At 49.2% G+C, this 22,202-nt stretch overlaps 1 protein-coding gene across 2 annotated transcripts; it reads right to left on the reverse strand.

Annotated features, from left to right (window-relative positions):
- Window positions 1–10,822: 10,822 nt before the first annotated feature.
- CBX6 (chromobox 6) lies at window positions 10,823–20,355 on the reverse strand. 2 transcript variants are annotated; one of them, XM_083858714.1, is made up of 5 exons: window positions 20,239–20,355; window positions 20,043–20,086; window positions 19,840–19,905; window positions 19,505–19,571; window positions 10,823–11,969 (listed from the first exon to the last, which is right to left on the reverse strand). In XM_083858714.1, exons 1-5 carry the CDS (start codon window positions 20,305–20,307, stop codon window positions 11,055–11,057), a joined length of 1,161 nt encoding a protein of 386 aa, XP_083714840.1. In that variant the 5' UTR covers window positions 20,308–20,355; the 3' UTR covers window positions 10,823–11,054. The 2 variants fall into 2 exon arrangements, with proteins under 2 accessions (XP_083714840.1, XP_083714839.1); XM_083858713.1 differs by having other exon boundaries at window positions 10,823–12,023.
- Window positions 20,356–22,202: the final 1,847 nt, after the last annotated feature.

A 22,202-nucleotide genomic window follows, 5' to 3' on the forward strand; every position in this document is an offset into this window, starting at 1 on the left:
CTTTCTCCCAAAAATTAAACTAGCAAACTTCCTAGCTGTCTTGCTCTCCCACCAACAGGACTGTTGCAGAGAGCTGCCATGGGATGCCTCATGCTCTGCCCCACAAGCCCATTTTATCAAATTGGGAAATAAAGACACACGTTTAATCTTCCCCCACTTTCACTCTAGTCTGAACTGCTCATAAACGAGCTACTTCAGACAACCACTCTCTTTGCTCCAACAGAATCTGTGCCATGCGCCCTCCTGCTGCCCAGGCACACTGGGGCCTTCCTGGGAAGCAGGGAAGCAGGAGCATGTGTTTAAAACAGCTCCAGCGCTGGGTATGAAACAACGGTAAAGATTACCTCTTGTTTTCCCCCAGGCATATTTGAGTGGATAGCAAGGGAGCCAGAGCTACAAAAGATTCCTCAAATTTGGCAGTTGACAGGTACAGTCAGCCTTTCTCCCCACAGAGTGCATTGTACCCCAGCCCCTCAAAACTCTCACCCTGGAGCCAGCAAGAGACCTGTCCGACTTCTGGTGTTGTAAGGCTGTAGGGAGAAGGAGAGGAAGACAGATGGGGTGGTTCAAGGAAGAGGTAGAAATGAAGGGAAGGCTGAGGAGGAAAAGTGGAGCCAGGTATGGAGTAGTCTGGGCAGGTGGATGTGAAGAAAGCCCAAGCAACAGGCATCTGGCCCTGGTGGTGTGGCCACTGAGCACTCTGGGAGGGTGAGTACTGGGTGCGCTGGGACAAGTGGGCACTGGTGTGGGATTCAAAGGAAACAGAAGCCAGCACCCCACGACATGAGGGGAGGCCACCTACCTCCAACCTGTCCATTGCTAACGGTGGCAGGGGATTGCACCCTGCTGCATCACCCCCTGCCTACTGCATGCCCACAGCAGCCAGGCGGGAGTGGATCTGAAAGGAACTCATATGAGTGCTGCACTAGGCCACCCTACCTCACAGTGTGCAGATCAGGGTGGGAGGGGTATCCTTTATCTGCAACACTGCGGAAAAAAAGTGCCATATGCTTCTACAAAGCTTCTTGCCAGGGGAAGTGATGCTGTGCTCTCAAGATATTATTACTTTGCACTGTCCAGTTATTATTACCAAAGGTTGCAGGATCATGGGAGCAAGGTTTATACCTTTGGCTGATGCCACTCTGGCAGTGAGGGGAAGGGTGAGCCCCTCTGCACCAGCCCAGCCACACTCACCCATGCTGGGATGTGGAAGAGTTGGGTATCGCAGCAGGACAGGGCTCACCTCTCCCGCGGTCCCGACCTGTCCCTCAGCTGGGACCACAGCTTCTTCCCAGCGACAAAGAGGTGACAAAAATAGATTTTCACAGGGGGTGATGACTCAGACTGGTGAGTGGCCAGAGCAGCCTCCCTGCTCCATGAATAACAATTCAGAGATGCTCGGTGGGCAGCCGGCCCTTGCAAGGACCCGGCGCGTGGCAGGGTGAGGGAAGGCAATATGGGGCTTTTTTGGTTCCTGTTTTGAGCAGGATTGGTGACAGAAGCTGGATTTAACAAGAGCTCCTGGATTCAGCCCAGAGGGACTGGGAGCGAGCAGTTAAGGGGTTTTCTTCTATCTAATTAACACCCAAATGGTGTCTGGGGCTAGTTGCTGTCCCAAAGGGGTGGCTGCAAGCAGCGCAAGGCTGGACAAAGGGTCACCCTGCTGTGTCCTCTGAGTGAGAGGGACGTTTGGGATGGACTGCTGAGCTTGAGAAGGTCACCTGCTGCTCCAAGGCTGTCCTGCATCCAACCTGCCCCACAGGAATCAGGCAGCTCCATCCTGCCTAGCATGAAACCCTGGCCCAATCATGGTGCTGAGGCCAGTAAGTTGGTGGGGTAAGGGGAGAAACTTTTTCTCAAGTAAGCTGATGCCTCTGAGGTGGGGGATTCTCTCCTCCCACATTATCACCCAGCTCAGTAGCATCCCCAAGGCCACCCTAAGGAGATGATAGGGCTCCTCTGCCACTGCCACTCCATGGACTCAGCCTCACCATCTCCTTTGACCAGGAGCCTTCAGATCATGGGCATCTGCAGGTTCGACATAGCATGGAAATCCTGACTTCTTTCATTTCCACCCTGATGTGACTTGCATCACCCTGCCCTGGTTACTGGGTCTGCCTGCATTGGTGTGCTGATGCAGGACCTCACTGGATGTGTTCAGTCAGGCTGGGATCTGTCTCTCCAGCCTTCCTTCTGCTCCAGAAAGCGTGGATGAGAGTTGGCTTCATTTGGTGTTCTCAAATCCAGCCAGAAGCCCACTGGCTTCTGAACAAAACCAGGATGGAAGGGAGGAAGGAGTGCCAGCTTTGTGAGCATTTAGGCATGCAGAAGATGCAGGGTGAGCCCGATGACAGGACACGAATGACACTTGGGATATGCTTGGCTTTGGTGGGCAGCATTCCCTGCTGCCAGCCATGTCACCACTGAAGCAGGCCTGCCCTGCTGTGGCTTTCCCAAACTCAGACGCGAAGTATCTCAAGGCAGCAACTCTCCAAGGCATGCCCAGCTCAACCCAATCACGCCCCTCCAGGTGAGACCTCATCCCACACTCCTGAAGAGCAGCCCTGAGAGTGCTTCAGTTGGAGCTGTGCCCAAACACTGCCCTTTCCCAGTACCCTGAAGTGCTGCCTTCCAGCCCTTCTCTCCTGCCTGCCTGAAGGGCATCTCTGTCCAAAACCCATGCACTTGCCCCACCATATCTCCCACCACCAGCACTTACCCCCTAGAAGTTTAGCTGAGCCTTTTTATACGACTGTTATGGGCTGGAGAGTGATGGAGTGAATCTGGGGCTTCAGTTACACACAGGGAGAAAATGTTTCACCATAGTTCTTAGATCAGCTTGTCAGAAAGTGCAGCTAAGCATGTGTTTTGGAGTTGGGAAAAGCCTAAAGCATTTTTCAGCCATCAAGTGCTAGGCTGTACTCTGATCTAATTTCGTTCTTAAAAGAAAAGGATGTGGGAGACCCAGAGAAGATTCTCTGAAGCACTTGAGAAGAGAGTATTCAGGTTTCACTTGCTATAAGCTTGGCCTTCCCAAATACTCCCTCTTCCCTTAACATTCCAGAATACTCCTTTGTCTTTTGTCAGAGCTTCCCTGTGTCCAGAAAGATCCAAAGATCAAACCAGGGCTGATCCACGGTGCTCAAGAAGAGTGCAGGTGCTTGTGTTTGACTGCAGAGCTGATCGGTGCTGGCTCAGGGCAGGCATTTCTGTAGCCCACCTCCCAGGCTCCACAAGTCACAGCCCACACAGGAAAAAAAAACAACAGGTTTTGGAATGTAACAATTTATTTGGGTTAATTTTTTGTTTTCATTTTTAACTCTCCATTTCTGGCATTGATACAATATTCAAGAGCAGCAGAAAGAACAAAATGTACAAGAATACAAGAGTAATTAGCACAACTCCCACCCCAAACCTGGAGCAAACCATTTCTTGTGGGAAGCACCAAGGGAAGGGGTGATTCAATCACCCTTCCCGTGGCTCTGCTTCCCACCCATCCACTCTAGACAGAGTTTAGCCAGCTGGGAACTGGATTAAAAAACAAAAAAACTGAACAAACACTATATTTAAAATGAAAATTGCAAGACAAAAAAAAATAATATATAGATATACAATTCATCCGTGCACAATCCTTAAATGCATTTTTTTCAAAAATAAAAAAAATGACAAGATACATATTTAGGTTTATTTTAAATTAAAAAAAAAAAAATTACCACCTTCACTCTGTATGCCAAGTGAGGGGAAATGAAAAGACAGATGGGTTGCACCAGAACTATCAGCACTCTTGGAGTTAGGGCTGACCTTCTCCAAGAGAAAAGAAGGGCTCTGACGCTGCCAAAGCTCAAGCACAGGTGCAGAATCTGAAGCACCCAAGTACCACGGAACTCAGTGGAGGCACTTGCCTGCTCAAAGTTCAGTGTTTACAGGAATCTGCAGCATTTGTGCCTAAGCTTGTTACAGGGGAAGATGAAAGGAAGGAACAAATGAAGCAGGCCCCTGTCCTCCACCACCAGCAGACAACTTTATATGCAAAAAGAAAACAAACAGGGAAAAAAATCCCAAAGCAGAGAGTCTCCTCTATTCTTAGGGAGTGTACAAGGCTTAATGGCACAGGGGAGAAGAGGAAGGAGGACAGCACACTGAGTTGATTTGCTTGCGGGAGGTGCAGGCATGACAATTCTTTTCTAAAAAAGTCATCAGAATGAATAATTTTTTTGTTCCATTTGAGAACTTGACCTAAGATTCTGCCCCGCTTTGCAGCTGGGGGCTGGAAGCAGCAGGCTCCCTCCAGGGCAGCTGAAGAGCAACCCACCTAAGCAAGAGCACCTGCCTGCTGCTCTGCCCAGAGGGAAACCCTCAGCATCCCTAGAGAACACAAGCCAGCTGGGGGGCTGCTCAAGAGCATGAAAAAGCCTCACTAGTCCTACAATGCCCTGAAGCCCCACCAAGTGCTTTGACCCACCCAGCCGTGTTCCGGAGTTTTAATGTGAGCTCTAAGTGCTCAGCTGAACAAGGAATGAAGTAAGGAACCAGGGCCCTGCAATGGGAATTAACACTTTGCCTGCATGTCCCACCATGCCCCTTTCCTCCTAGCAGACACATTTTCTAAACTGTTGCAGAAGCTGGCACCACTCTGACTGCATCTTGCTGCTGTTCTGTTACCTTACTTCTTCCCTGTGCCACAGCACGCTGCTTGCTGCTCACTTCCCAGGGGCACAGAGGGCATCCCTCTCCTCCATCCCAGTGCCATCTGCCAGTGCCTGGGGGGTGTGCACTCAAAGCACAGAGCTCATCTGAGGTGGAAGGACTCTCACCCCAAGGACTGTGCTTTTGAATGGCCATGGAGAAGTTTTGTTTCCCACTACAGAGAAGCTAGAATGGACAGAAGAGCTGCCAGAGGCAGCCAACCACCACCACAGGACTCTATCTCCCTTCATTCCTGGAAGGAGAAATTCTGAGAAGGGAAGAAAGAAGAACTCAGGGCCCTGCTGCATGCTTATAGGTGAGGCAGGTAGGACACAGTGCACCTCAGAATGTACCACACAGAACACAGGAGAAGCTCCTGGTGCCAAGACTGATCCTCCACAGAAAAGGGTACAAATACCTCCAACCACATCAGTCTGACACAGGGCAATAGCAAAATGTGAGAGAAGCAGAGGACAGAAAGGCAAAGGTGAGGATGGAAAGAGAATCCAACATCTCCTGCCATCTACACCCCCAAAAAGAAACCATACACATTGCACTCTGGGGAAGGATCTCAAAAGCAAAAGTAAAAAAAGAAAATATTTTCTCAACCTCAGAGCATTGGTGAAATGAAGATACTTTCTGGAATTACCTGGGGAAGGAAGCACAGACAGGGAGCAGGAGATTTCTGAAGCAACACTGAGCACTCCATCTTTGTGCAAACGCCTCAAGAGTTGGGCTGCCAGCATCCTCAGCAGGATGGTCTCCTCCACCTCCATCCCCTTTGCATGAGGGAGACAGAGGCACAGGGCAGTGACACAGCTGGCAGAAAAACTACAGCAAGCCAAGAAGGAACAGAACTCAGTAGGCACCAAATCCCCGACCCCAAATTAACCCTCTGCAGCAGATCGCCTTCAGAGCGAAGATCAGGGAGGCTGCGCACAGGGTGGTGGGTGAGACGGGGAGAAAGGGGGGATTCATATATTTATATATAAGTAGGTAAGATCCCAGCTCTTGCATGATTATTGGACAACTGAAAAATGCAGCAAAAGCAAGCAACATTGGATTAAAAGGATGTGTCAGGCAAGGAGGAAAAAGTCATCAGAAGGTGGGGAAGGAAGCAAAAGGGAAAAAAAGCATTTAGCCAAACACGCATTCCAGGTTTCTTACACCTCCCTGGGAAGAATGACCTGCTCCTGAGCAGCCCCGCTAATGCCATGGCCTGGGGTGGGCAGAAGTGTGGGGAACTCGGGACACCATCCTTCAAGGACGGCAATCTCTTTCTGCCAGGAAGTCCCCAGGAAGGTGATAATCTCCAAACACTGGGAGCTGCCGAAGCCTCCTCTACAAAGAGGGACTGGAAAAGGGAGTGATATCCCTAGGAAGACTCAGCTCAGAGACAGCTCCTACCTGGTAAAAAGCATGATTGTGGTTGTGATTTTTTTTTTTTTTTTTAATTGTTTATTTTACAAAATCTCCTTGGGAACTTCAGTAAGGGGAGATATAGAGAAATGCTCCCTTTCTCTTTTGAAAACAGACAGTGGCTCACCACAGCTGGGCCTGCTCATCACACTATTTCTGTTTTTCATCCCCAAAGGAGCTCATATCTCATTAGCTTCATGCCCCTCCAGTCCCACACTGCTCACTGAGAAGAGAGCAAGAGACAGGAGGTTTCCATTCCAAGTTGAAAACCATGGGAAGCACCGACAGAGTTTGATGGGCAGAGAGAGAAGTTCCCAAGTGCAGCCCAGACTATGGGAAGCATCAAGACAGTCATCTGCCACTGCAAAGGGCACCAGAGAAGTCCAGACAAGAAAAGCTGTTCAAACATCCCTGCCTGCCATCTTCTGTTCAGACACCAACATCTGGTGGTTTTCCTCTTCCCTGCAGTCACTCCCACATGCCAGATGAACACGAGAGACATCTTGAACAGGGAAGCCAGTGCACAGAGCTGCCTCCTTGCTCTGAAGAAACATTCAGGCGACTCTTCCCCATCACCCTGAGGGAAGCTGAAGAAGGCTGCCCTACTTGAGTACAGTCCTGTCAGGGTGTTCCTCTCCCCCCTCCACCCTAAAAACTTCCAGCATTTGCTGGCCCCAAGAAGAGGGTGCACATCCCTCAGCAAGGCAACCAGAGCACACAAGGCAGCTCTCTCATTTGCCTCTAGAGATCCAGCCACTGTTGGAGAAGGGGTGCTGGAATACACACCAATGAGACTCAGTTTTCTGTCCTGATGTGGTGAGTGCTATACAGAAAAATGCCATCCCTCACCTGGTATTGGAAGAAGTTAAGAAGCCTATCTGCTTCCCAGGAAATAAGCCCACCATGATTAATTCCACTTGGATATAGGGGATGGAAAAGAGAAGAGACAGCAACTTGGCAGGAAAGGTACATGCCAACCCCAAACGTTAGCAGCTTGCTGTGCATGCAAACTAAGTCAACTGTTTCCATGTTGATGGCCTGACCCACATTCTGTCAGAATGTGACCAGCCATCTCTGAGGGCTGCTCAGCCAGAAAACCATTTGGAGACTCCACCTTAGCTCACAGGAGAGGTATGGGAGGGAAGGGAACTCACTCCAACACTTGGGAGGCAAGGACGGGAAAGGTTTGTAGACAGGGTTTCTCCATCATGCAACTTGCCTTTTAATCTCAGAGATTACTGCTTAGTCCTAGAATGCCTTTCCCTCCAGTTCAAGCAAGCCAAACACCATCCCAGACACACATGCTTCGATACTACAAAATACTCTTTTCTCTAAGGACCATTTAATACCACTACAGTTTGTGCAATCACTGCATTTATTATTCATTTTTAAACTCTCTCTCGCTCTTTCCCTGTAGAAATTTTTTTTAAACTTTTCTTTTTTTATGCAAAACTAATCATTTCACTTTTTCCACTCCATCATAAAATCTCCTCTAAAAACACAACAACGAGAACAAACATGGCACAGACACAGAGAATATCTCCCTGTTTTTGTTGATTTTTTTTCCCCAAGGGTTAAAGGGAAAGGAAGGGGATACTTTCAAATAAACTCCTCCCTCAATTCCATGCCCATTTTAAAAGGCATGGATGAATCTTCTTTCCTATCTCCATTAGGGAGTAAGGGCAAAAATTCAGAGGGAGTGCAGCCCATGTGAATACAAAGGTAGGTTAGTCAGCCTCAAGTGTCGTCTCCACCTAAGGGAACTTGAGGCGACTGCTGCATTCAAGTTAGCAAACCTCTAACTCAAAACAACATGGGATCCTCATTTTGGATGAGGTTCAGGGTTTGGTTCCCACATGGTGACCCACCCAGGGAGGGATTTGTCACACAAGCAGGTGAGCTGTGTCTGCAAGCCAGATCATACTCTTTTCCTCCTCTATGAAGAGGATCTACTGCACGAGTTTCTCTGCTGCAACAAGTCCCTTTATCTCCTCACTGCAGGAAGAAGGTCCTTGAGGAGCATCCCTACAGTGACCCACTGTTTTGCTCTACACAGACAGTTCCCTTGCTTGTCACACTGGAGAAAGGCAAAATCCCTTCAATAAAACAATTCCTGCCCCTTGCCCCCAAAGAACACCATACAAGAGACACTGGGGAAAAGAATTCTGCCAAGCAACACATCTTGGCCAAAACACATCAAGAGTTTCCTATTAAAGATCCCTTTTATCTCCCACTTAAACGCTTCAACAATTTTTTCAGAACCTTAATACCACAAAACAAAACATCACCACATACACACCAAACAGTAACTTAACAACCTAAAGTGACTGGCTGGTTTGCATTCACCCCATAAAGCAGCTCCTCTTATCTCACAGCCACAGATTAGTTCTTATTTAGAAGGGTGAGGAAAAAGAGAAGAATCTCCTCACTATTTTCCTAAGAAAGAGCTTTTCCCTATGCCTACAAACTGCTCATCTTTGAAGCTGCAGTCAAATGGATAGGCTATGCTAACATAGGGGATCCCTGGGTGTGCCAGGCACAGGAAAGATGTGCAAAAGAAAACCCAAACAAACAAAAAAAAACCCCCAAAAAAACACTGACAAAAAATACAAGCAGGTATTATCACAGACACGCACACAAGTCCAACAAGTTATAGAAAGCCTTAGCCTGGTGAATGGATCACGGAACTCTGTCTCCCTGCCCCTAGCTTCAGCTGTGAATGAAAGCACATCCCCAAAGAGTCCAGTAAGCTCTTTAACCAAGGAAAGAAAAAGGAAGAGGTGTACCAAGAGTGGTGCTAACAAGCACCTGGAATCCCCCTCAGACTTGTCTGCACAGACACCCAACTGCAACTGGTGTAAATTTACCATTTCCCACAGCTTGGAATGCCACTCACTGTAAGGAAAGGTTTGTGGGGAGGGCAGCAAAGATTTTATTACACCAGCCCAGGCACTGGAGGCAGGGAATAGACAAGCTCTGGGCACAAAAGCCCTAATTAAGGTCAGAAGCCAGTCTATCTCTCTACCACCCTGACAATGTCCCTTGGGCAGACAAATATTACTTCCCTCCCACAAACTGCCTCCCTTCTATCCTCAGATCACTGCAACCACAAAATCACTACTGCAGGAGAGCAGTCCTCAGAGCTAGCAGCTCCTGAACATCCTTGTGTGAAAGCACCAGAGGGGCCAATTCCACTTGTGTTCACCTGCCCAGGGCAGGTTTGTAAGTAAATGAGCCCTGATTATGAGGAACTTTTTCCACCCTTTTCACCTGTGCAGCATGTTATGTAGAAGTGATATCCCTCTGCCGCATCCAGGGACAGAGCTGGGAGAGTGAGGCTCTCCCACCAGTTTAACAGCACCTCTTTTCCTTGTCTCTAGAGGCTCAGTCCTGTGCAAGTAGAAGAAGAAAGGAGAGCAAAGGAACGGCTTCTCACCGTGAAGCTTAGGACCCACACAGAAACAGAGCAAGCCAGAAATGGCAGGCAAAAAACAGAGCTTATTTTAGATGTGAACAAAGCTGGTCAGGGGAAGAGGGAGTTGTGGAACAAACAGCAAGCTGTGATCTTGCTCCCTCCTACTTGCTAGGATGAAGAGAAGGAATTTCTAGATCAGCTCACAGGAGCTTGAGGGAAAGAGATCCAACACACATGCATAGGATGTGAGAGAGATAGGTATTTCTTATGAGCACCTTTGGTTGACAGTTGTAAGGGCTGTTTCAGATGCTGAAAAGACAGAGGGGAAACCTCTTCCAGGCCACCCACCAGGGGGAGGGGAGAACAGGAGGGGCAAAAGCAAGCAGGAAGAACAAACAACCTGCCTTAGCATCCACCCCTCCTTCCTTTGGAAGGAGCAAGAGGAAGCAAAGAGGGCTGGGGGAAATGTATGCACAAGGCGGGAGAGCAGCCTCATGCAGCTGGGGCAGCTGTAACGTTGCTGGCATTTTCTTCCCACAGACTGAAGGATGGATGCACACCCCACTCCTGCTTCTGCCACAGAAAGACCAGGGAAAGGCATTTTTTGCCCCTCTCTCCCAAACAAGTGCAGGTGATGAACATCATGAGGAAGATATGGGCTGGAAGCAGGCTGGAAGCAGACTCTCCTTTTCTTCCCTTTCTCCTGAGGAGCTGAACAGGTTGGAAGATGCAGGAGAAGAAGAGGGATCAGGGCACCTGAAAGCACCCATACAACTGCCAAGGTAGCACCAATAGTCAAAGGAAAGGGGAAGCCAATATGAGGCATAGGCTGCATGCGGCACCCCCCACCACCCCAGCTTTTTCTCAAGCACCTTCCAGGCATGACATTTCACCTGTCCTTCTCCCCCTCACTCTGAGGGCATCTGGATCAGCAACTGCCACAAGGACAGTACAGGAGAGGGCAGATCCAGGCTGCAGGCCAAGAGGGGAAGGATGGCAGGATGGTAGTCATGGCAAGGAAGAATGGAAGAGTCTTGCATGCACATTGTGGGAGAAAGTCTGGAGGACATGGGCAAGGGCTCCAATCCTCTTACATCTTCCTCTCAAAGGTTTGGAGCTCCTCTTTAGTTTTTGTCAAAGATGGAAGGGGAACGAAGAAGAGCAGCACCTTCCTCACCATCTGCACAGGCACACAGACACATGCTCACTCATCTCTCAGCCCCAAAGGCTCCATGCCCATTGGACAACACCACATTCAAGGACAAACAACCCCTCCCCAGCCCCACCACAACCCTCCCTGCCTCCCCCTAGCAGTATGAACACCCAAGAACAGTGGGTGCTCCCACACTCCCACTGACACACTCCAGCCTCCAGGCAAGAGGAAGTGGGCAGGAGTAAAGGAGAAGGAAGGGTGGCAGTGAGGGCAGCAGGACAGCCAAGGGGAGGAAGGAGAGAACTAAGGACAGCCATTCGCACCACGACTTCTCTCAGGTAGAGCTCCCCCTACAACCCTGGAGCAGGGGGACCTGGCTGCTCACTTGCTGCCTCCTCCACCACCACCTGCCGCCACCTTCTCAAAATCCTCTGCATTGCAAAACTCCTTGATGGTTACAGTGAGGAGGTTGCTGGTGACATCTGTGACCACCACATTAGAGCAAGGGGACATCTCAGGACGCCAGTCACCAGCCTCCTGCTCTGGATCAGAAGAAGAGAGGGACAAGGAGGGTGTCTGCCCCCCACTGCACCCTCCCGAGGGAGAATGCTTGCTGGTGGCAGCTGACTCAGGTGGGATTGAGAGGTCGAGGACCTCTGACTCACGCCAGTCGGGAATGGTTGGGCTGAGGGTCTCAGGGAGCAGCTTTGGAGGGGAATCATCTGGGTCAGAGGAGGAGTGGGGAGCAGGTGATGGGCAGCCAGAGGAGCTGGAGCTCGGGGCATCATAAGGGGTGGAGCCCATAATGAGCCCACAGGAGGCTGCCTGGGAGCCTTCAGCCTCCCCCTTGCCCTCCAGAGAGGAAGTAGCAGCAGACGGCTTATTGTAGAGCGAAAAGGTGCCAAACTTCATGTGGCGGATCTGAGTGCGAAGGACGCTCTCGCTGAACTTTTTGCTCTTGCCAATGACACGGTTTCGGGATGGGATCTTGGGCCGAGCCAGGCCCCCGGCCCCATTGGCTGGCTTCCCACCTTTGTCAATGACTTTGAGATTGAGGATGATGCGGCTACGTTTGGGCTCGCGGGGTTTCACCTTACGGTTGATGATGCGGACGGTCTCCGAGAAGGGCGAGACAGGAGGACGAATGCCAGCCCCGCCACCCACGCTCCCACCATTCTGGGGGTCTGGACGAGGCAGGGGGCGCCGGGACATACGGTGGCATCGCCGGATGTCTTTCTTGAGCCGGTGCACGGCAGCACTGGAGTGGAGTTTGGGAGAGGAGGTACTGGAACCAGGCTTGACAGAAAAGTGTACATCCCCAATGTGAAGGGCCTCCGCTTGGGCCCGAGCCTGCAGTGGTGGGGAGGAAGAAAAAAAACAGGGTCAGAGAGGCAGCCTAGGTGCAGCCGCATCTCAAATCGGGCACTGCTCACGTCAGGCCAAGCACTCACTGGCAGTACTATGACACATTTATACCCAACATCAATGACAAGAGCAGGCACACACCTACGAACTACTGATAGCTCCATCACGGCCTCCAGGGACAGGACACTGTCTGTATCATTTTGGGCAGCTAATGTCTCCCTAGGCTGTACCCTGTTGACACACACTCTCCCCAGGGAGAAACTGCTATTTCCCAGGCATGTTTCAGGGCTAGCCCTACCCAAGGGCCAGACCAGGAAAGCAATGTTTTTAAGCTCTTCTGGTGCCAAAAACTGCCCTGGTTCATGCACCAGAGACAGGAACATTTTCTGGCAGCAGGAACAACAGTTTCATTGGTAAGCTATTGCTGTATGACCTGTGGGCATGGAAACCCACTTTCTATTCCTACATCACATCTCATCAGAGCACTGTTGCTGGTATAGCTCATCATTCCACCTGCACCTCAGTAATTGTCCAAACCAACCCCCTTCCACACTCCTTCTCAGCAGTGGTAACAGGTAGAAGTCACACAGGCCTGGAGGGGACAAGGGAGTGCCCACCCTGTGACTGTCCATCCCACAAGCAGCTTCCCCCACCTCGCGGGTACAGCAAGAACTGCAGCGCTAGAAGACGACAGCTGCTTTTCCTCCCCAACTTTTCCATCCCCTTGCCCCTTGCACATGCCAAGATCGGGATGGCTTCTTGCCAGTTAAGAGCTTAGCACTCAACTCCATCTCCTTTGTCACCCTGCAGGCTGTGCCTCCTACAAGAGAAATGCCTGGGGAAAAAATGTGCCTGTAAAGGCAGGGATCTAATAGATCTAAGCAAGGGGCCCAGCCAGCTCTCGCACAAAAAGCTCAAAGTTTTGGCCCTACAGCTCCAGAGCTTTGCTGTTAGCCAGAGTCCCTCTTCTCCCACAGAGATATCCATGGGAACCACAGAAGATCCTGAATGAGCAGAGAACAGAGATATGAAGACATTTTGTTCCTCTCTGACTAACACTGGATGATCACAGCCTAAGTACTACTTGTATTCTGTCTTTAAAATGTCTGCAAAAACGAGGCCTCCTCTGACTGTACAAGAAAACAGTCTTCCCACCTTTGTCAATGACTTTGAGGTTGAGGACGATGCATCTGAAGGCTCATCCTGACTGGGGACCTAGATTCTGTGTTAGCCGATTGACAAACAAACAGACACAAGTTAGCACAACCCCAAGGCAGGCACAGACACTCTGCACATTAACAAACAGGGCTGTTTCTACCTAGCTAAAGGGAAGTGTTGCCAGCATACATAAATCCCAACACATCCTGCTGTAGCAGAAAGCATCCCAGTGTCCATCTAGTTACTCTTTGTTCAGCCTTGCTCCATGCCCCAAACTGTTGAGAAAGTACGACACAGTTCCTGTCACAGACATTGCACAGGCGTGAGCACAGCAACAGCACCAGGTGAACTCCCTGCACCACAAACTCTCCCCCTTCCATCTCATCAAGACACAGCTTGGAGACGTTACAGATCTGGTCAGGAGGGTGCAGGCACAGGCAAATGCACATTTGGACTGTGCTTACTCCATCTCTTCAGGTCCCTCTGAAGCAGATGGCAGACACAAGGACAAGCTAAAGTTTGCTTTCTGACGTTACATACCAGCACGACCTGAATTAATCAATTTGTTCCTTTTCATCCTGCTTCACATCACAGCCAGCCCTTCCAGCATTGCTGCTCTTGTGCTTTGGGTTTCTCACCAATTTACCACTGCTGACCCAAGAGCAAAATGTAACAAAATGTCCCATTCCAAAATACAGGACAGGGAAGCCAGGCAGAGGTTACAGACAGATGCATCACTGAAAACCCTTCTACAGCTTCAGTGGATGGACACAGGTATCCTTCAGAGCCTCTCCTGTTGCCAACACTGCACATCTTTCAGATTAATTGCCTACCCTGTAATCATGCCTTGGAGTGAGGAGTTCTGCCCCTTCTGTGCCATTCTGCTCCAAGTCAAATCTAATTGTTGCCTTGCACCAGGCACCACCTCCATCACCAAGGAGAGAAAGAAGGCAGCTTCCCAGGAGTGTGGGGGAAGCAATCACAAACACCCTCAGTTTCCTTATACATCCCAAAAATTCCTGAGCAAAGCTTCCCATCAGCCACATTTAACAAAGTGGTAATAGTGGGATGGTCACTACCTGGCCACTTTCACAGCCCTGCTGATTTTACTTTCTCTGCTTTACACATTCATCAGCTCCTGTCCTGATTTCACAGAGAGGCCTGTCTTGGTTTTGTGCTTGCACAGCAGCTAGTGCAGAGCCCTGGTACATGGCCTGGACTTTTCCAATGTGCCAGAACCAATAGGTCTCATTTACATGCTATGTGTCTGTGTTTCCAGTCACTTCTGGGGCACTTTCTCAAGGCTGAAACTGTTTCTAACTCATGTTTCAGCTATCTGCCTTTACTAAATTCCAGCTTCAGTAGTCTCCAGGTAGTCTACACACAGCATTGACACTTTGGTCAGATTTATTAAGGGAGGGTAAATTAGGGCCCAACAGTCCTCCCCTGCTGCTACACTGCTATCTGCAGTTACCAGCTTCGATGCAAGTTCCAAAAAGCATCATGTAAATACTCAGCTTATCTTGTTTTTTCAGGTACGGTTTCAAGAAAAATTGTATCAGATGCTTTATCTAAGACCAGCCCCCAGAGCTTTCTCACTTAGGAAGCTTAGTATTCCTACCACAGGATCAGGTTTATTCAGGCATCACCTACACAAACTCATCCCTTCACTGCAGAGGACAGCACAGAGGCTCTCCTTCCCCTGTTTCCAGCTTTAGATTAAGTAACTTGCTATCTTTGGTTTGGAGAAGACTCAACGTTCAGTTTCATTTGTTGGAAATGCACTTCTCCCTGCTCTGGATCCATTCCTCGATGACACTCAAAGGCTATATGAGGATAAGGTCTTTGAAAAACAAACCTGCTGAATCCTTTCAGCTGTGTCACCACAGTTTGCTACTTGGCTCACAAGTTTTCCACATGGAAACCACCTCCCTAGGTTTTGCTGCTTTCACCCGCAGGATGTGCTCACTGCTGAAGAGGTACTCAGCATGTATACAAAGTAATTCACTCTCTACTTACAGCTCAGCCTACATCAGGATGCAGCTTCTAGAGGCTTGCTGCAGTGCTCTGTCATGAGAGCAAGCCAATTGCTGGGATTGCTTCCCTTCCCCCTCTTCCCATCTGGGATATGTATCACCTTTATTTATCTTGTACAGCTCTTCCTCACTGCCCCTGGGAACCAGTGTATCTCCCCCATTCCCTACTATTTCTGAATAAGTGTCCCTTGAGGCCCAGCAAGCATATTTGTTCATTCATTCCCTTAACGCACTGAGGCACACAAGCACGTACACAGACACGTGCTTAGAAAGACCTCTCTTACCTGATTTGTATCAAAATCTCTCCAATTTGGAAGAAAAAAACCAAACCAAAGACCTTGTAAGGCAATGGATTTCTAGTTAATTATTTCAAAATCTCGCCAATTCCAGTTGTACTGCTGCACCATAATAGCGCTACTCTCTCATGAATTATTGGCTCTGTGTTGTCTTTTATTCTCCACCTGCATTCCTCCCATCTTTGCAAGAGCTCTTCTTTTCCCTTTTTGACTGCTGCTTTTTTATCACCCTCTTTCTTCTGCAGTCTTCCAAGTGACAAGGCAAAAGCAAGCCAGTTCATAGCACAGTTCTCCCAAGCAACACTGCCATAAACTAAAGTTTCCCTCTGGATTGGGAACAAAATGCTACAAAAGGGGAACCATCTGTTTTCAAATTACTCAGGATAATTTACAAACAGGGAGGAGATCAAAAGAAACTCAATTCCAGTTTTGGAGTTCAAGAAAGGGCAAAAGGCCAGAGCACCATGCTGCTCAGCCCCTTCTTCCCCCGCTCTCCTACTAAGAATCCCTTTACTCTTGTTCTCCCTTACTTCTTCCTTTCCATTAACCTTCACTCCTGTCACCTTAGTATTTATGGTCACCCTGACTAGGGGTCTTTGCCAGCCACCCACTGAGCTTGCAGATCAGGCTCTGTCTCTGAATAGCACTTGCTAGAATTTATTAGATGAGTTGGTGAGGTTTGCATTTCACACAGTGGAGTACCTAGAGAAAAATGCAAAATAAAAAAGAGCAAACTGAGCAAAAGAAAAAGAAGATCACTACAGCATGTGCTATGTCTCTCTCTAACCTCACACCACTGTCCATGCTGAAGGGCCTGTCTTCAAAGATGACTTCTGCCAGACACCTAATAAGGTAAGAGCCTTACATACGGCACTGCCCGTTTCAGACCAAGAACTTCATTTCCCATCTGCGCAGCACAGGGCTGCAGCACACCAGCAGCCTCCCAAGAATCACAACCTCCTGCCAAGCCTGAGCTCAGCTGTGGGAAAGTTTGCCCCTAGCCTGCAAAGGATAAAGACCCATTTCCTGCCCAAAACTTTGCAGTTGAAGTTTGCAGCTTTGTTTGAAGAAGCTTCCAACACACCGGCCATCTTGATAGTGATATTACAAAGGCTGGATTGTGATGTGCCTCTGCAGTCTGATTGAAAAAGCACGTGTTAGACAGCTCTCAGAAACACAAGCCTGGCTTACAAAGGCAGCAGGTGGTCAAAGATGCAGCTTTTCAAAGCTCTTTCAAAGGCGTGGGCCACTAACCTGCTGGAATGCTTTCTGTAAATCCCCCTGAGTGCTTATCTGCAACTTTTGAGAACTAATCCCAGGATAAACCTCGTTCCAACTGCAAGCTAAAACACCCAACACAAACCAAGGGACTGAGTGGTGTAACAGGGCACATCTTTTGATGCCATTCTGGAGACTCGGAAGCCTAGTTTAAGCACTGATACACATGAAAAATCCTAGCAAGCACTAAGTCAAGGGCATACTAGTCTATCAAAGCAGTCCTAGACCAGATTCCTGCTTAAATACCATTGCATCCAGGCCTAATCTGTTCAGTTAACAGGTCAAAAAGAATATTGTTCTAACTGCCATCTCCAAATACTCCCTCTGGCATACAAGAACAAAATTTCTTCCCCTGCTTCCAAAATTCTCACCAGCAAGAGATTCTGCAGCTGAAAGAACTGAAAATACTGTTAGCCACGCACGAGGTAGAACCCAATCCCACTCCTCTCACAGCAGCATCAGTGCTGCAGGGCTGAAAGAGGTCAAATGTGCATCTTCAGGTGTCAGAAGAACTGAGCTGCATACCACGTCACCATCTCTGTCATAACTCTAGTCGCAGTTGTGTTGATTCTGGTTTACCTGAACAGAGCTCACACAAGTTCAGATGGGGCTGGCTCCGACAGAGTTACTTCTCACTGCCTGGTCTGGGGTGTTATTTTTAGGGTAGGATCTGAAGTCATAAAGGAACAGCAAGTCAGAGCACTAACAGTTCCACCACCTCTGTTTCCCAGAGGTGCAAACCAAGTGATAGCACTCTGCCCTGCCAGCCTCTCCCACAACATGGCACCAGCCTTCAGGAGAGCTGATCTTGCTTCCTATCACAATTCATCTTCTACAAAGTAACAAGCCAGCTCTGCAAACCTACAGGTTTCCACTACCATTTGAGGAGCTGGCAGAAGAAAGAGGTGCCACAAAAACGTGTCATGGACATGATTCAAAGGACGCTGCTGAATAATTCCCATTCAGTTTAGGAGGGTTTTAAAGGGTAAGGGGAAAAGAGAAGCAATGAGTGGGTTTTGAGTTCAGGGGTTGGCTTTGTTTTTTTAAATGAGTGAAAATGAGTGATTTTTTTTTTTAATGAGTGATATGGCAGTAGATATGGCCATATCACATTCAGAATCAAAAATAAACTCATTACACATAGCATAGTCACCTCTCTACAGCTCTGAACAGTGTCAGGTGTTACAAATACCAGTATTTTTTAATACACACAGAGAACTATTCCAAGCTGGTGAGCTTCCCTTCAAATGTTCCTTTGCATTGCTGGAAATCTAAACACAAGGGTTACATTTACTTCCAGAAAGAGGAAAGCCAACTAGTCTGTGTTCCCTGAATACAGCATAAGAGGTAGCACATATGAGATATGTTTGTAATTCTCAGGCTACAGATACAGAACATTTCTTTAGCAGAAAGAGAAGGGAGGACAGTTCCATTCACAGGACATCCCAAGGATTACCATGGTCCCCTGGATTTCACGCAGAGCATCAGAATATGTCTGTTCTTACATTTCTTCTGTGCGCTTCATTGTGCCCTCTCAAAGCAGAGAAGAGGTGACACTCTACCCCTCACTGCGCTTTCTGGTGCTCATGCAGTTAAAAGTGCTGCGCTGACTTGAGTAAAGCTCCTACTGCTGCCAGGCAAAGGGAAGTATTAACCTGTTTCACAGATGGGGAAACACGCACAAAGCCTAAGTGACTTGCCCAAAGCCGCAGGATGACTTGGAGATAGTGATGCCTTACTACAGGGTCCACACTGGCTGTTCCGGGGCTTCCTATCAGAATAAAACCATGGGAACTGTGGACTTGCTCATCTATCTGAACCGTACAAAGGTGTGTTCTTTCTGTGCTCATTTGGAGCCTGAGATTGTGACAGTTGGAGAGTCGGAGAGGAAGGGGAGGGAAGAGGGGAGTAGAGCAAGGCATTTCATCTGCAAACTAATAAATTCACAGAGCTCACATATACCAGAGTTCTAAATTAAAAAAAAAAAAAAAAGAAGGTAAAAATACAGGGCAAGAAGGCCTGCACTAGGGACTACCTTCTTTGCTCTTCTCTGCAAGCAAGCAGAGATGCTATGACATCTTGTAGAGATGCTGAGTCTATCAGAGGGGAACTGGAAACTTCAGTTGCCATCCTATGCAGAGGTGAAACACTCCTCCTCCTTTTATCCACCCCTCACCCTCTGCAAAAGCAAAACAAGCCTGCAGTTTACAGATCAAAGCGTGAACCCTTCATGAAACTCTCATGGAGCACCTACATCCTTAAATGCAATCAGAGGAGCACAAGCGGCAGCAGGATTCCCGCCTCTGCTGCCTGACCGCTCAGCATGCTGCTAAGTTGCAGGGCACGGGTCAGATGAAACAGCCTGCTAAAGGAAGAGGATAGGACTGACTAGCTCTCCACTGCGGCAACAGAAATCCATGAAAAGGAGAGGACATTGGAAAAAGAGATTGCAGGCTCACCATGCGCATCTGTGTGTGCTGACCGTCCTGCTGAGGCACTCGATGCACGCACACGCGTTCTCCCCTCACATGCTTCTGCGCCTCTGCCCACCCCCCCTTTCCTGTCGGGTTTTCCCCGCGCTCCCAGAGCCAGGCATCAGGCACAAGTCACTTGAAAGTCCACTCCTTCCAAGGGTACAGGCCGGCAAGGTTTGAGAGATTTTTTTTTGCTAGGCCTAAGTTATTTAAATAAGAGTTACCTTCAGCAGAAAAGTTTTAGGCTTAGGTCCTCTCTTCTTGGGCCCATACAGCTCACGCTCTCGTTCCCTTTAGGGAATCAAATTTGTCAAGAAGTTAAAACTTTTCCCAAAGGGAAAAACAAGCATACAAGTAGAAAAAAAGAAAAAAAGAAAAAAAGAAAAAAAGAAAAAAAGAAAAAAAGAAAAAAAGAAAAAAAGAAAAAAAGAAAAAAAGAAAAAAAGAAAAAAAGAAAAAAAGAAAAAAAGAGCGCCTGGAGACTGTTTCCCGCTCGCCCATCCAAAACCAAACCTGCTGCTGCAGCCCCCCCAACCCAGGGTGGGGGATGAACACTCACTTCTGCTCGAAGGCGGCGATGAGGCGGGAGTCCAGGATGTTCTCCTCGGGTTCCCAGGTGCTGTACCTGCGGGTCGGGAGCAGCGGAGGGGACAAGCAAAGCGATTAGCGCCCAAATACTCCCGCAGCTGCACATACAGATACCTCCCCCTCCATCCCATTCTGCCCCATCCCATCCCCGCAGCCCGGGCGGGATACACTCACTTGATGGCCCAGCCTTTCCATTTCACCAGGTACTCGATGCGCCCCTGCAACACACGGGGGAGAAGATGGGGTTGGGGGGGGCGGTGTGTGAGGCGGGGGCCCGGCGGGCGGGCCAGCGGCGCGGCCGGGGCCCGGCAGCGAGGACTGAGGTTGGGGTGAGGGGGGTCCCGCAGCCCCAGTGGGGGTGGTTCCTCACCTTTCGGATGCGGCGCTTGATGATGGACTCGGCGGCGAAGACGCGCTCCCCCACTGCAGACAGCTCCATCTTGCTGCTCCCCCTCAGCGGCGGCGACGGCGCCCACAGCCCATAATAATCCCGCCCGCCCGCGCGCGCCGCCCCGCCCCCTGCCCCCGGCCCCGCCCTCCTCGTGCAGCCGCCGGCTCGCGCACGCCCGCGCGCCCCCTCCCGCCGCGGCCGCGCGTGACCCGCCCCCCACCGTGGTTAAAGGCCCTTAAAGGGGCCGCGCCTTGGGCGGGGCTTGAGGGGTCCGGGTCCAGGTCCCGAGGCCCGTGGGACGGTCGCGCAGAGGGGAGAGGAGCGCAGGGAAGGGAAGCGAATCGAATCGAATCGAATCGAATCCCGTCCGGGCAGATCCCCGGCATGGCGGCGGTATTGCCCTTTCCCGCCCTAACGGGGCCTTTTTATTAAAACAATGGCGGCAGCCTCTTCTCCAGCTGTAGATGCACCGTCACCCCGTCTCGCCAGCGGGGAAGCAGGCAGCCTTGAAGCACGTACCAGGCAAAAACCAGCAATAAAGGCGCTTAAATATTTTCTTTGTTTTTTTCTGTGTTTTATTTCTTTTAGCTGGCGTGAGTGAATGCCAGTATAAGGTACCATTTTTGAGCCAATGTAAGGTACTGCGGGGTAAATGGGCCAGTCATGCCACATAAACCGGTACGGGAACCAGAAAAATGTTAATTCACTTAGAGGAATTCCCTGCCCTGACTATTACTGCAAACCACTAATTAATTTGCAGCATACTTTACACTCTCTTGCAGGTGCTAAAAAGACAAAAATCTCAGTCAAAAATCATTCTTTGTGATTCAAAATGGAAGCTCACCACCCTGCAGCTGTTTTTTGTGTGGAACGCGGGGTCCTCCCTTACCTGGAGGACCTTATCTGGCCTCTTCTGCTTTCTCACCTGTTTTTTTGGGTGGGAAGGCTGTGGATTTACAGACACCTTCTGGAAAAAGTGGGAACTGTGATGAGGGCTATAGGCAATGGTTGTCCTGCATTTGCTGCTCTTTCTAAACTCACCCTGACCAGCAAGGTACCTGCAGAGCACTGGACTCCCTCTGCTACGTGCTCCTCAGCTGGGCTGGCAGGGACCCCTCACAGACCCTGTGGCCCTTGTTAACCCTTTCTCCATTTGCACTCATATTCCCTTCCTATCTCTTGCTCAGGGGTTTCACCCAGAAGGAGGGAATTCTGGAAACAGCTATATTGTGGCTATAATATCAGTACGAGCAGGGACAGACTTCCCAAAGTCAAGGCAGGCAGGTAGGACAATGAATGTTTTCTTCACTGCCTGTGATTCAGGCAAGATCTGTCAGTGTTTTGTTCTTTTTCACCTTAGCAGCTGAAATACTGCAGCCAACACAAGCTCTCTGCCCGGAGGAAAAGTGACTCAGGAGGGGATGTGCTCCTCACTGCCATGTTCCCATTTAAAGAGGGGTTAATGGAAGGGCTGCTGAATGCTGTTGGGGACAATCATACTGACCCTGGTTCAGGACATGTGAACAACTTGGAGAATGACTGTTTCTGCAGTCAAGGACTGAACCACAGAGTGCTTCATCACTGGTAATTCTGCATTTAGGTCATCCCTCTCAATTTGAGAACAGGCTCTAAGAGTCCATTTCTCAGGTATTTGACGTCACAGGCCAAGAACAAAAGCCCAAGACTCTCACCTAGAGTGACTTAAGTCCTTCTGGACTCCTCCTTTTCTCTAGACACCACCTTTTTTTTTATCTCAGTTCTTCACATGCTTTGAAAGTGACTTCAAAACAAGAAGTCATCACACCCATTGCATTTTGCTTTTCACTTTTTAAATTTTGCACATTAAGTGTTCATTAATATCATCCACGTTTAAATTAGTGTTTGTTACTGTTCACTTTGTTTAGACAACTGCTTTACATTTGTAGCTTGAGTGTCAAGCAATT

This window comes from Zosterops lateralis (assembly GCF_965231275.1).
Source record: "Zosterops lateralis genome assembly, chromosome: 4".
Taxonomy (NCBI): domain Eukaryota; kingdom Metazoa; phylum Chordata; class Aves; order Passeriformes; family Zosteropidae; genus Zosterops; species Zosterops lateralis.